At 42.9% G+C, this 12115-nt stretch overlaps 3 protein-coding genes across 7 annotated transcripts in view; 2 read left to right on the top strand and 1 right to left on the bottom strand.

Moving 5' to 3' along the window:
• The window catches only part of LOC133630064 (piezo-type mechanosensitive ion channel component 2-like), a 37008-nt gene extending 35236 nt beyond the window's left edge, over nucleotides 1-1772 (top strand). The window contains 3 exon segments of the mRNA XM_062021321.1: nucleotides 13-229; nucleotides 293-434; nucleotides 508-1772. Of these exon segments, the coding sequence (XP_061877305.1) occupies nucleotides 13-229; nucleotides 293-434; nucleotides 508-609 (461 nt within the window). The 3' untranslated portion in view covers nucleotides 610-1772.
• The window catches only part of LOC133630067 (lethal(3)malignant brain tumor-like protein 4), an 11750-nt gene continuing 784 nt past the window's right edge, over nucleotides 1150-12115 (bottom strand). Inside the window, exons 2-20 of the mRNA XM_062021327.1 lie at nucleotides 10908-11056; nucleotides 9627-10767; nucleotides 9021-9051; nucleotides 8852-8937; nucleotides 8688-8792; nucleotides 8417-8552; nucleotides 8250-8341; nucleotides 7976-8118; nucleotides 7833-7909; nucleotides 7681-7766; nucleotides 5164-5274; nucleotides 4979-5093; nucleotides 4808-4898; nucleotides 4636-4740; nucleotides 2973-3053; nucleotides 2771-2844; nucleotides 2525-2694; nucleotides 2388-2450; nucleotides 1150-2309 (exon numbers count right to left, since the gene is read on the bottom strand). Coding sequence (XP_061877311.1) covers nucleotides 1857-2309; nucleotides 2388-2450; nucleotides 2525-2694; nucleotides 2771-2844; nucleotides 2973-3053; nucleotides 4636-4740; nucleotides 4808-4898; nucleotides 4979-5093; nucleotides 5164-5274; nucleotides 7681-7766; nucleotides 7833-7909; nucleotides 7976-8118; nucleotides 8250-8341; nucleotides 8417-8552; nucleotides 8688-8792; nucleotides 8852-8937; nucleotides 9021-9048 — 2016 coding nt within the window. The 5' untranslated portion in view covers nucleotides 9049-9051; nucleotides 9627-10767; nucleotides 10908-11056 and the 3' untranslated portion in view covers nucleotides 1150-1856. The remainder of the gene's footprint in view (nucleotides 2310-2387; nucleotides 2451-2524; nucleotides 2695-2770; nucleotides 2845-2972; nucleotides 3054-4635; nucleotides 4741-4807; nucleotides 4899-4978; nucleotides 5094-5163; nucleotides 5275-7680; nucleotides 7767-7832; nucleotides 7910-7975; nucleotides 8119-8249; nucleotides 8342-8416; nucleotides 8553-8687; nucleotides 8793-8851; nucleotides 8938-9020; nucleotides 9052-9626; nucleotides 10768-10907; nucleotides 11057-12115) is intronic.
• arhgap28 (Rho GTPase activating protein 28) overlaps nucleotides 9461-12115 on the top strand; it is a 5458-nt gene continuing 2803 nt past the window's right edge. For 2 of the 5 annotated variants that reach the window (XM_062021324.1, XM_062021322.1), the window contains exons 1-8: nucleotides 9461-9910; nucleotides 10014-10158; nucleotides 10681-10848; nucleotides 10914-11125; nucleotides 11196-11298; nucleotides 11358-11584; nucleotides 11651-11807; nucleotides 11872-11963. In XM_062021324.1, the coding sequence (XP_061877308.1) occupies nucleotides 9848-9910; nucleotides 10014-10158; nucleotides 10681-10848; nucleotides 10914-11125; nucleotides 11196-11298; nucleotides 11358-11584; nucleotides 11651-11807; nucleotides 11872-11963 (1167 nt within the window). In that variant the 5' untranslated portion in view covers nucleotides 9461-9847. Of the gene's footprint in view, nucleotides 10159-10680; nucleotides 10849-10913; nucleotides 11126-11195; nucleotides 11299-11357; nucleotides 11585-11650; nucleotides 11808-11871; nucleotides 11964-12115 lie in introns of all 5 variants that reach the window. The other 3 variants (XM_062021326.1, XM_062021323.1, XM_062021325.1) reach the window with 2 other exon arrangements.

Below are 12115 nucleotides of genomic sequence, written 5' to 3'. Positions count from 1 at the left end.
TTTTCGTTCAAGACGGCCTCTACAAGGACATTTTGTTGTCCCTGGAGCGGACAGACAATGAGAGCCAAGAGATCCAGGAGTGGTGGATAGTTGATCAACCAGCTTCCAGCCTGGTGCCTTTTGGAGGCGGAGTTTTAACGAAATACAACAGGAGAGAGGCGGGGCTACAGCTGTTTGTGTTCAGCGATAAAGTCAGTCCTCCCAGTCTGGGATTCCTAGCAGGATACGGGTATAGAACCTTGTTCATCCCTAGAAAAAGTTAGGATTCTTACTTCCTGTTTGTGTCCCGCAGCATTATGGGATTGTACGCATCAGTGGTGTTGGTCATCGGGAAGTTCGTACGAGAATTCTTCAGCGGGATCAGTCACTCAATCATGTTTGAGGAGCTGCCCTGCGTCGATCGCATCCTCAAACTGTGCACCGACATCTTCCTAGTACGCATACAGTCCGCCACGGTCATGATGGTTATGGGTTTTAACATCTCACCATATTATGTCGGTCTTTCAGGTGCGGGAGACGGGCGAGCTGGAGCTGGAGGAAGAGCTATACGCCAAACTGATCTTCTTGTATCGATCGCCAGAGACTTTGATCAAGTGGACCAGACGCTGACCTAAACTGACCTGCTGTGACGTCCTCCACTCTGAACTGTGAACATGAATTATTTAAAGAGGGAGATTACCCTAAAAAAACTTGGAAATCTATTTCAGTGTTTATGATGTAATTTACTGGAAAAAAAGGGAATATTTCTGGATACTTTACTGGAACACCCCAACCTGCTGGTTGACCACTGAAATGGTAACATTTGAATTGAAGGGCTAAGAGTTGATAAAGTGTGTTAACAATAAATATAAAGGACATATCCGGGAATAACTGGAATTCTAAGGAAGTGACAGGAACTTAAGTATGAACGTGCACTAACGATGAAAAGGAATGAGGGGGCAGAGGTACTGTTGCCCACAAAATTCTAAAGAGTATCATAAATAAACCTAACGTTTCTCTGAATATCTTCAACATCACCTCTTTTTTTAATATAGCAGCATTAGGTGTAATTAGTGCTACATTTCGCCATAATGTCATAGATCTCAACAGCGGAAGTTAGCTTAGCAATAAGAACTTCAGCTAAAAAAATCAAAAATGAATGAGCAGCTCTCAGATCCAAATGTTTATTGAAAGACTGGCAAGTGTAGCAAATTTGAATATAAATACTACTAGTAGTCTGTTGTTACTATAGCAACCTGAGGAAAGTGACTTGAGTGTCTAACGTATCTCGTCCCATGCTAACTCTACAATCCCACTCCAAACACAAGATTACAATATTGAGTGGTTAGCGTGTGGGTTTGGATGCAGCAAGCTCCGCCACGTTGTTTGATTGACATGAAAATCACAAGGAAAAAAATAAAATAAAAATGTACCAGGGAGGAAAATAGAGACCTCTAGAGAAGCAAAATAGACTCTTTACAATATGATACAGAGCAAAAATATAAATATTATCTCTGATGACCTCATACAAACAGGAGGTTTTCTTGAAGACAAAAATCAAAAACAGCAGTTCAAGCTAACATGCTAAGCTAACATTTTACACCATATTTTTCAGCATTTTCACCATTTAAGTTTTTAAGCTAATATAAGATAAATAACACATGGGAATGTCTCTTTGGAATTTTTGGGGGAGCAGCAAAAGCAGACAAAAGTTGTGTTAGAAAATAGGATTATCTCCTTCTATGTATAACACAAATACGAAATACAAAAACTACAGTTCTGTATGCTATATAAACACCTGAGAGTACTTCAAAGGTTTCAGTTTGATTGACAATAGTATGGAAACAGATACATTACATGAGGAGCGCCTTGACCATTCAAGTATTCTTGTCCTCGTCGCGTGATTGGTTCTTGTCCCCGTCATGTGGTTCATTCTTGTCCATGTCACTCGATTGGTTTTCGTCTTTGTCACAAAATTGGATCTTGTCCTCATTACATAACTGGTTCTTGTCATGTAATTGGTTATAGTTCCCGTCACATGATTGGTTATTGTCCATGTCACAAGATTGTTTGTTGTCTATTTCATTTGACAGTTTCTTGTCCTTGTCAAATGATTGGCTCGTTTCCTCATTATGGTATGTATGCTTATTCAGGTCACGTGATTGTCTTTTGTCATCTGATTGGTTCTTGTCCCTGTCATGTGACATGCATTCAGCATGTTTGAACATCAGGATGGAATTGTAAATTTTGAGAGCGGGTCCAAGTTTGATCGACATGATTCTGACGATGTCTCGCTGGGTGAGCAAGAGAAAAGACCGCCCATCTATTTGCTGGAGAGAGTCAGAGGCCAATCAGATCACAGCAACGTTGAACGTGATATACAGGTAGTGATCAGTGGCTTGTCTTACCTCATCGCTGAATTTTTTGGCCAAGTCTCCGCAACCAGGCAGCGACTCGATAAACTGTGACACCTGCAGACAGATGGTGGACAGGTCAGAGACACACCTGATGGTCAGAGACACACGCTAAAGGAGGTACAGTAAACCTGCTGCACGCTCCAGTGCCGCACAGCGTTGGCGTGAACCCCGGTGACTCCTGGCAGGAGTTTGCGGTGTTGCTCCCAGCAGAGCAACGGGTCGCTGCCAGGCTGAGCCGTCACAGCTGACAGGAAGACGGACTGGTGAAGGACGGCCTGCAGGCTGGACTCTTGAGCTGCTGGGAGAAAAACACATTGTTTGAACTCAAACACTGTTCGACACAGCAGTCATAATGTAACGATGCCGTACTGTACCTGGACCGGTGCCCGGATGATTTAGCTCCTCCTCTTCCTGTTTCACTGAGAGACAATTTGGAGCCTGGTGTATCCTGGGGCGGAGTTACAGTCAAAAGGTGAACATAAATGTGTTCTAACACATCTTTACATCGATCTAGACGAAAATGTAATTGCGCCGTATATGGCCATGCATGTAAATTGTATCTGTTGTTTGTCTCACCTGTCACTCATTCGTCTTCTTTTTACCATAGGAGACAGCGGGGAGTCTCTGCACTCTGTCTTCACCTCAATGCTCTCCCTGCTGGACAGGCCAGTCACATCATAGACGTCATATCCTCCTTGCTGTCACACTTTGCTCACATCTACGCAAAATTAGGAGTGTCCAGATCCGATGTTGATATCGGCTTGCATCGAAAATCTCCTGCACCGCGTTTGCCATATTTTCCGGACTATTAGCACACCAGTATATAAACCGTACCCACTAAATTTAAGAAGACAATTTTTTTATTCCATATATTAGCCGCACTGGATGACAACTCGCAGATGTATACAATGTGAGATGAGTTATTTACACAGAAAGATTTTGTAAATGTTTATTTACAAACCTTAATTGTTTCCAAACGGTGCCTGTCACATGGCAGTATAACAACTAGTCAAACAAAACCGAAGTCATCGTCATGGACCCACTAGCTGCGAAAGCTGGCTCTCTAACCAGCTAAACACACTTAATAACTCCACGATGGCGTTTTTGTGAATTTACTGAGGAATTTGTGAAACTGAAACGATACATAAAGAATGGCGTTGTAAGTTAATAATACTAACAGACACTTGTAAACGTGTTAGCATATTAGCTAATGCTAACGACTCTAGCTTCATAACATTACAATAGCACGTACAAATATGCATGAAAACACTGCTACAGACATCACAAATGGGACGATTTAGTGAGTATAAATATTTAGTTACGGTATATTGTAAAACATACTTGGAGTGATGAATGAAGAATCCATACAAGAAGAAAAACTATGGACGACAAGAAGACAGAGCGGTATTTGTACTTACGGTCCAATGAACAAAACGGAAGGAAATACTGTAAACGGTCAACCTGCAGCACCTGCAGTGAGCGATTTCGTCCGAAAGATGGCGCCATAGCACAAACAACAACACACCTTTTCAGTGTCTCTGCTTGTGTTTAATGAAAACTTTTTGTTGAACACAAAACATTACGGCCGTTAGCGAAGAAACATTCATAAATTAGCCACACCGTTTTATAAGCGGCAGGAAAAAAGTAGCTTTTTATAGTCCTGAATTTACGCTACTTGTCCAAAACTGGACTACCAATGAACATTTAAATGACCTCCAATGAGCACATAAGGTTGGTATTTTCTTGTATTTTTGTGAAGTTATTTACAAAAGGTAAACATGGTAGTTTACAGGCTATACCACAGCACACAAGTTATTTATATAGTATTTGAACAATAATAGTATCAAATAATTATAGTTGCATATTACTTAAAGGCAGAAGCGTGTTAGAAAGTATCCAGTAGCAAACGTGTCTGCATCATTCAATTCGGTGTCGCCAAGAAAAAATTACATCTCCACTTCAACTTAAAGACAGCATAAGTCCATTCCTGAAGGTCAGTAACAAATAGGTTAGTGTTGTAGGTATGAACCTACCATTGCTCTCTGTTTGAATAATTTCACTTGAACAAACCTTTTCTAACATTTCACACTTTTAATAAAATAATACAATTATGTATAATTTCTGCTGATATCGTTTCGGATTAAAATTGGTATTGGCCAATACTCAATGCTCCAATATCGGTAGTGAAAAAGTTGTATCGGGACACTCCTACTTAAAATCACAACAAATATGAGATTACCCTTCTGACTGTTTGCCATGGTGGTGCATAGTGACAGCTCCAAGCCTGTCAGGAACCACCAGCTCCTTGCGCATGTTGATGTCCGAGTAGGGACATCCGAAGGCACTGGGACACATGCACGGCAAATCAGCACGTAATACAAAAAAAAAAACATGATTCAGCAGATGTGTACCTGTGGTGTCCTGTGTATTTTGGTCCTTTGATGTGTCCCACTCCTCTGCAACCAGATGTGGGACACACGTCCTGAGAAGGGGTAGACCACTCTGTAGTGCACACAAACACAAACACACAATGAGTGACAAGGACGAAGTAGACTTGACTTGCTCAGACCCGACCAACTGACCTGGAGGTGGTTCCAGTGGGTGTCCTGTGCGTTGACACCAGCCGACTGGATGAAGATCACACAAGTCGATGTCGCACCATACGTCAAAGTGATGCGACCATCCGTCATAGTGCACCTATACACACAAACACACACGTACATGAGGCTACAGATCGACAGGTATAAAGTCACATGAACATCAATACCTTCACTCTGTAGTCGTCTTTTGCTGTTACCGTGGCAACACGGATCAACATTGGGTTCCTCTTATCGACCGCCTCCAGTCTTTGGTTGATCTGAAAGCCGTGTGGACCTCTCTGATCGGACACACAACTTCATTACCTGATTGCCAATCATCATTGACAACATTACCTCTACTCTTTCAGGGGTTCCCCTTGATTGTCGACATGCCTGTGGTGGTGAGGGCGTTGCTAGGGGCGTGGTCAATATCACAATTTGCTAAGATGCATATATTTTCTTTAAAAAGGCAGATCAACATACATTTAAAACAAATCTGTGCTATTATTAATTAGTATTATTAACATATATGTTGTCTTACATAATATCGTTTTGCTCTATTGTTCCATATTTGCTGCTTATCGTATAACAGTGGTCACCAACCTTTTCGAGCCCAAGATCCCTGATCTCAGCCAAAAACCAAAGCAAGATCTACCCCTGTGTCAACTATGTTTTATATATATATATGTATATATATATATAAATATATATATATATATATATATATATAAAAATGTTGTTAGTTTTTTTAAGACAAAGCTTTGTGTCGTTATTGGCTGATGTCAACACTTTGGCTTTTTGTCATTGTGCTTCTTGCTGTTTTCCCAATTTTTTGCTGATGTTTTTTTTGGGCCAATGACAATCGAGTCACGGGCCACAGATGGCCCCTGTGTCACACTTTGGGCACCTCTGCTGTAGAAGCTACCTGTTTATGGCCACTATAGTTTTAGTACCATAATATATTTCATCCAGTCACATATGGGACGCAAGTCACATGGTTTTACCTCAGCACCAGAATTAGTAAAATCAGCTGTTCACCTGGCGGGTTTTTTCCTGTGGCATAAAAGAGGGGAAGTCCTTCTTTAGTTGCCGCCTTATTTTATCATATCTTACTGTTTTTGCACATGTCAATGTTTACTTTAGTATTCACAATAAATCAACACAAAATCCGTACTTTGACGCAATGTTCACGCAGTCACGTATGCTTCTCGTCGCAGGTGAGCGATGACTGTCATGGACTTGTAGTTGAGGGAAGAGTTGTTTGATGTTGGATGCTAGAAAATGTCCTATTTGTTCCAACGGTCAGACATTCAGTCATTGTTGCAGCGCGATGGTTTATGAGCATGTCATGCAATGCGTGTTTGCAAGACGAGCGCGTATAGCGCGCGGCCGCGTTTGGGAGGTGTGGCCGCGGTGTCGAGAGCAGCTGGATGAGAGGCTGAAGAGAGAGAGGCAGAGGCGTGGGGATGTCACTGATGTCATATTAATACTTTTTTTTCTAATATTTTCGCGATTGTCTGGTAGGGACGCAAAGATGGACTGGTCAATCGTGATCGACGGGTTGGCGACCCCTGTTGTACAATGTACTTTGCTAGAGATTTCTCCAATTATTTTAGTCCCTTTCTTTATTAAAAGCAACTGGCAAGAAATCTAGCATCAATTTCTGGTGTTATTGGAGACTGTACTCGTGTTTAGAGACTACTTCTGTCACTCTGAGTCTGGGATGAGCAGCGAGAGCTGCAGAGAGCCTGATGTCACACTTGCTTTGCGCTGCTCGGAGCCTTTCTCTCCTTAAAAGCCTTCAATGTCATCTTACATTTTGCAGATCGCTGTCCGCGGGTATATCTCGGATATATTATAGTATGTCTACATCGCACACATGCTGCATATGCCCCAGACAATCTTGTGCGTATTGCTTACGTCTTCACAACATTCGGTTTCGGTAGCACTGGTGGGGCGATCAAAGTTTTTTGATCGGCAGCCAAATTTTCAGTACATCACTCGTCAATATTGCGCAAATAATAAACTATATATATCCATTCATACTGTAATTACTTGCTGGTGTAAATGTGTATGTTCGTGTGTTATATGTTCATAGTTTCCCTGGTCCTGAACACACCGTGTTGGCGGAGAATGAGTAAGTGTTCTTGTATGTGCACATGAGGGATTATGTGTTGTAATTGGGCCCGTTGTTGGTATAAGATTGGCAATAAAAGATAAAAAGACCATCAGACTCTGTGTGTCTTCCTCTGTACGCTACAATACACTATAATACTTTAATTTGTTTTCACATAAAAAAAACCTTGCTTTTTAAGATGTGGAGGATAATATTTTGCTGTGGCAAGCTGTCACAATGAAATACATTAAGGGGAAACCCTGTCTTTCTTTCCTCTCCTAACTTATTTGGTTCGTCTCCTTCTCTCCTCCTCAATTTTGTTGAGTTTATCTCACCCTCCTTGCCTCTTCCACTTGCTCCTTGCTTCCTACTCTGCTTCCTTGTTTCCTCTATAGCTTTCTTGTCTCCTGCTCTTTCTTGGTCTCCTCCTCTGCCTCCTTGTTTCCTCCTCTACATCCTTGACTTTGTGTTTCCTCCGCTACCTCTATGTCGCCTTCTCTGCAAACCTGTTCTTTGCCTTCCTCCTTGTATTCTCCTTTGCCTCACTCATCTCCTTCCAAGTCACCTCCTCTCCTTGTTGTCTCCTCACCGTAGTAAAAGCTGATCTGGGAACAGCGCTGGATGCAGTTTCTCGCAGGTATTCCTCCCAGGTGAAGTTCTCTGGGTCTGGGTGATCTATGGATAGTATTGATTATTAAGTATTGATTGATTAACAACTGTGGTGTTAATGTGGCGGCGTACCCTGCGGCGCGGTCAAAGGTTGCCCGTGTTCTTGACACCAGCTAACAGGGTGAATGTACGGACTGCTGCTGTCACACCTGAATCAATAATCAATTAATCAATTCCTCTGGAACCAATCAAAGCGTTGCCAATAAAGATCTCACCAGTAGTCGTAGGAGTTGTCCCAGTTGTCAAAATGAACAAGGAAGCGGTCGTCGATGACATCAGCGATGGAGGCAACACAAACAAGTCCTGGGTTTTTTTTGTCCACCGCCTCCAACTTCATCCCGACACGGAAGTCACATGACTGACGGGCAGAAAGACGGATGAGGAGACGGACAGGAAGACGAGCGAACAGGCAGGCAGACAGACAGACAGACAGACAGACAGACAGACAGACAGACAGACAGACAGACAGACAGACAGGTGTATACTAACATCCGTGCGACAGGTGAAGAGGGCTGCGGGTGCCGCCTGAGCTCCGGTGGACTGAAAATACTGCGGCCAATCAAAATCAGCCTCACTGGATTCTTGAGAGACAGGCGAGTGAGGAAATTCACGTTATCCATGCGCATTGTTAAGATGGGCGAGGCTATGTCCATTACCTTTGGGTGGGTGGAGCCTGTGTTTGTTGTCTTGACACCAACCTGCTGGTTTGATATCAGCCGAGTCGGCGTTTACCCAGAAGTCATAACATTCCGAATAGCCGTCAATGTGAAGACGCAGCCGGTGGCCAATCACCTGTCAGAGAGCAGATTAGTCAGTAATAAAGCTAATTATTTAAAAAATTCGACCTGCTGGAAGTAATCGTGTTCTTTTGTTTACATCTTGCATACTTAAAATGTTTGTGAGTAGTGTATACTGTCTGTCTGTTACCTCGGCAACAGTCAGCACACAGAACATGGAAGGATGCACCTGGTCGATTCCCTCCAGCTTCATACCAACTTTGAAACCATTTTTCTTACTAGGAAATGATTGGCACTAACAAAAGAGACAATTATCAAATGATCAATCTATGTACAGTAAAAAATGTGCATTACCTGTATAAAGAGTGTTAGAGGAGCAGCTTCGGCATTCTCCTGGTTGAGATACTGTTTCCATGACCACAAACGTCTCCTCACGTTCACTAAGCAAACATACACATCCAATATCACTAATGTAGCAACACACACACAAACTTTTACACAGGTGGGGAAATGCGTGTTTTACCTGGAGCACTGCTAGCTTTGTTCTTCATCTTCTTCAAAAAGAACAAACAAATTGCACACACACAAACAGTAAACTTTTTATTTCAAACATGGTACGAATTGTATTGTTTATGTGAATTTGAAATATGTTAATTATTTTCTTCAATAAACAATAATACCGCATATATAATGTCTCCATCATGGCTGCAATTTGCAATAATTGAAACAAAAAAACTAATCTACGTCTTTTCAAAATAAATAAGCTATAAATACAAACATGTAAATAATGGTCCCTGTATTGCCCCATGACCACTTGAAATCCAATACGACCAAATTACTACGGAAATATTAACTCAACAATTATATTCTCCTTATGTGTTTCAAACAATTGTAAACTGAAAACATAAATTGGCTTTTATTATGAAGGACTGATTGGTAACACACTGCGACATCATCGTTAGCTTACCATCCCGTTTAAAAGGAAACCAACGCAACTAAAACGGAGGCTTTATTCGCTCCTGTCTGGACTTTTGCGTGCGTGTTGGGCCCTCGGGGAGACCCGTTGAAGGGAGACGGAAGAGCGGAGAGCTCGTATAGCGACTTCTGGGAGTTCAAAAACGGGCCTTACCGTGTCCGAAGATCCGCGACTGCCTTGTGACAGCAACAACACAACACGGAAACGCTGTAGGCGAGCTCCTAACTACGCATGCGCTGCGGAGAGAGCGCGTTGACGACATTCGGGGCTCATCCGAAGTCCGAACAAGCAAAAATAATTGACTTTGAGTTTTCATATTTGTTTTAAACTTGCTAGACCTAATGAATACAATCAAAGCAAACTAAAAAAATAAAATGTTAAAGGTCATTTTGGAGAATGTAAAACCAATAACCGTATATTACAACATAAACCATCAGGTCATTAATTTTTGGGAGGATTAATGGTCAATTAATTAATAAACATATTTGTCATATAATACAAGCACATATCTATCTATGCTTATTTATATGCTTGTTTCAGGTTTTTCTCATAAATCCAGTTGTTGGTCCAAATATGGGAATAAGAATATTCCATCAGTGTGGTCCAAGCTCCTCCCTCTTCCCTCCTTCCATCTTTTGCTCCCTTCCTTCTCCACTTGGACCATCAGGAGCCAAACCAGCCGGAGGTGAGTTTTCCTTCCCTATGCTACCCTTTATTGATCTCTGATCAGCGCTGACATGATGACATATTAATAGTTGTTGACATGATTGTTAATCAGGATGATTCGGTGTAAATGTTCCTGCCAATAAAGCCAACATTGTGAATAACATGCATCCAACAGGACAAAAGTGGTGAATAGTTCATGTTTTTAAATCATTATTGTACAAAACAAAACAAATAATTGAACAATTGTGTGTTTGAAAGCATAATAAAGTAACATAAATGTAAAGTGTAGAAAAAATAACATGGTCAGATTACAGACAGAGGGCCTGAGTGAAAACTCTTCCATGTGATTGGCTGCCAGGATCCATTTCCTCTTAATGGACACTCAGCTGCAGCTAGCGTTAGCATCTCACTTGCTTCTCCCCTGAGCGCGCACACACACACACACACACACACACACACACACACACACACACACACACACACACGCCTAATGAGATCAATATTGCAGAAGTGTGTGATTTCCTTTGACATATTTCTACAGGATGTTGTCATCTCTTTCCTGCTCTGGCCCGCCTCCACCTGACCAGACAGCGACCTCTGACTCCCGGCACATCACTATGGAAACGTACTGGCGAGAGGTCCAAAGCATCGAAGAGGAACGGGAGGGAGATGAGGAGGAGGAAGAAGAGAGGAAGAGTATGGACGGTAGGTAAGAGAGGAAAAAACAACAAAGTGGGACATCTCCTCGTGAATAAACTCTTTGTGTACCTGCAGAGGTGGAGTTGGAGGAGGCGTGGCTAACAGAGGCGGGGTTATCATCGTTGGTGACGGGCTTGACGTCGGAAGAGGCTCCGCCCCCGGCCGAGGCGCTCCTGTCCACGCTGACGCACCAACAGGCCGCGACCGTCAAGGCGAGACTGGACAATTACAAGCACACAATGAGGGAAAGGAACAGACCAATCAGGGACGTGCGAGACGTTTTTGCGGTATGACACCCAAAAACTTTTTTTTTTTAAAAGATGGAGCAGTCAGGCTGTCTTGACACTGTTTCTCCAGTCGGACTCGGAAGCAAGCCCTGCTTCTCCCAGTCAGTGCACGGAGTCGCCGCCGAGCCGCTTCCATACCACCACCAAAACTATTCGCCGCAACACAACATCAGGTAAATGTCCTTCATGTCTTCTCACCTCTCACTATAAATAACTTGCTTTTTGTTTACAGTGCGACCCAGGCTTCCCAATTGTTATCCACCTGATGACACGCTATTCCCCGCCAACACGCCGCTCTCTTCCACGCACACTTCATCTCCTGCCCCGGGCCAGGAGAGGCATGCTGATTGGCTGGTGCGTGACTGTCCCTACTCTGAAGGTGTGGCTGAGCATAAAAGGGGCGTGGCACATTGTTGGGATTGCCTGCGTTTCCAGGGAGAGGACAGCAAAGACGAGCCAGTGAGATGGACTTTTTTAACTCACACACGATTCATGTTGATGTGTAACGCATGTGTGTGCGTGTAGTTTGTCTGTCCACCTCAAGGGGTTACTCTGGCAGACGACCTGTCCTCAGGTGACTTGAAGCGACTGGGCTTCATCTGCCACATCGAGCTCTCCACCTTCCTGCAGGCTTTGGGCGTGCAAACCAAACGCAACCGGCCGACACGCTCCAGGGGCTGGGGTGCGTTTCATTTTCTGATGAAAGTACCAACCAAGTCCTTCAAATCTTCCCCTTCGTCCTTTAGACGGCGCTGTCTTTGGCGTTGCTCTCAACACGCTGTTGGAAAACGACAGGAGGAAGTTGCCGGGGGTCAAAGTTCCAGTTGTCTTTCAGAAGGTGAACAACCCTAAAAAATAGAATTATGTCTTTGGTGATATTTAATTGTGATAATCATTTGGAAAGCATGAAAAAGTGAAGAGGATAACGTAGCTCCCTTTGACCAAATAGTCATTTATTGAAGAGCAAACTGCTCAGTCAGCATTATTACT

This window comes from Entelurus aequoreus, linkage group LG15 (assembly GCF_033978785.1).
Source record: "Entelurus aequoreus isolate RoL-2023_Sb linkage group LG15, RoL_Eaeq_v1.1, whole genome shotgun sequence".
Lineage (NCBI taxonomy): Eukaryota > Metazoa > Chordata > Actinopteri > Syngnathiformes > Syngnathidae > Entelurus > Entelurus aequoreus.
The sequence above is the reverse complement of the archived record's forward strand: the minus strand, read 5'-3'. Positions and strand labels throughout refer to the sequence as shown.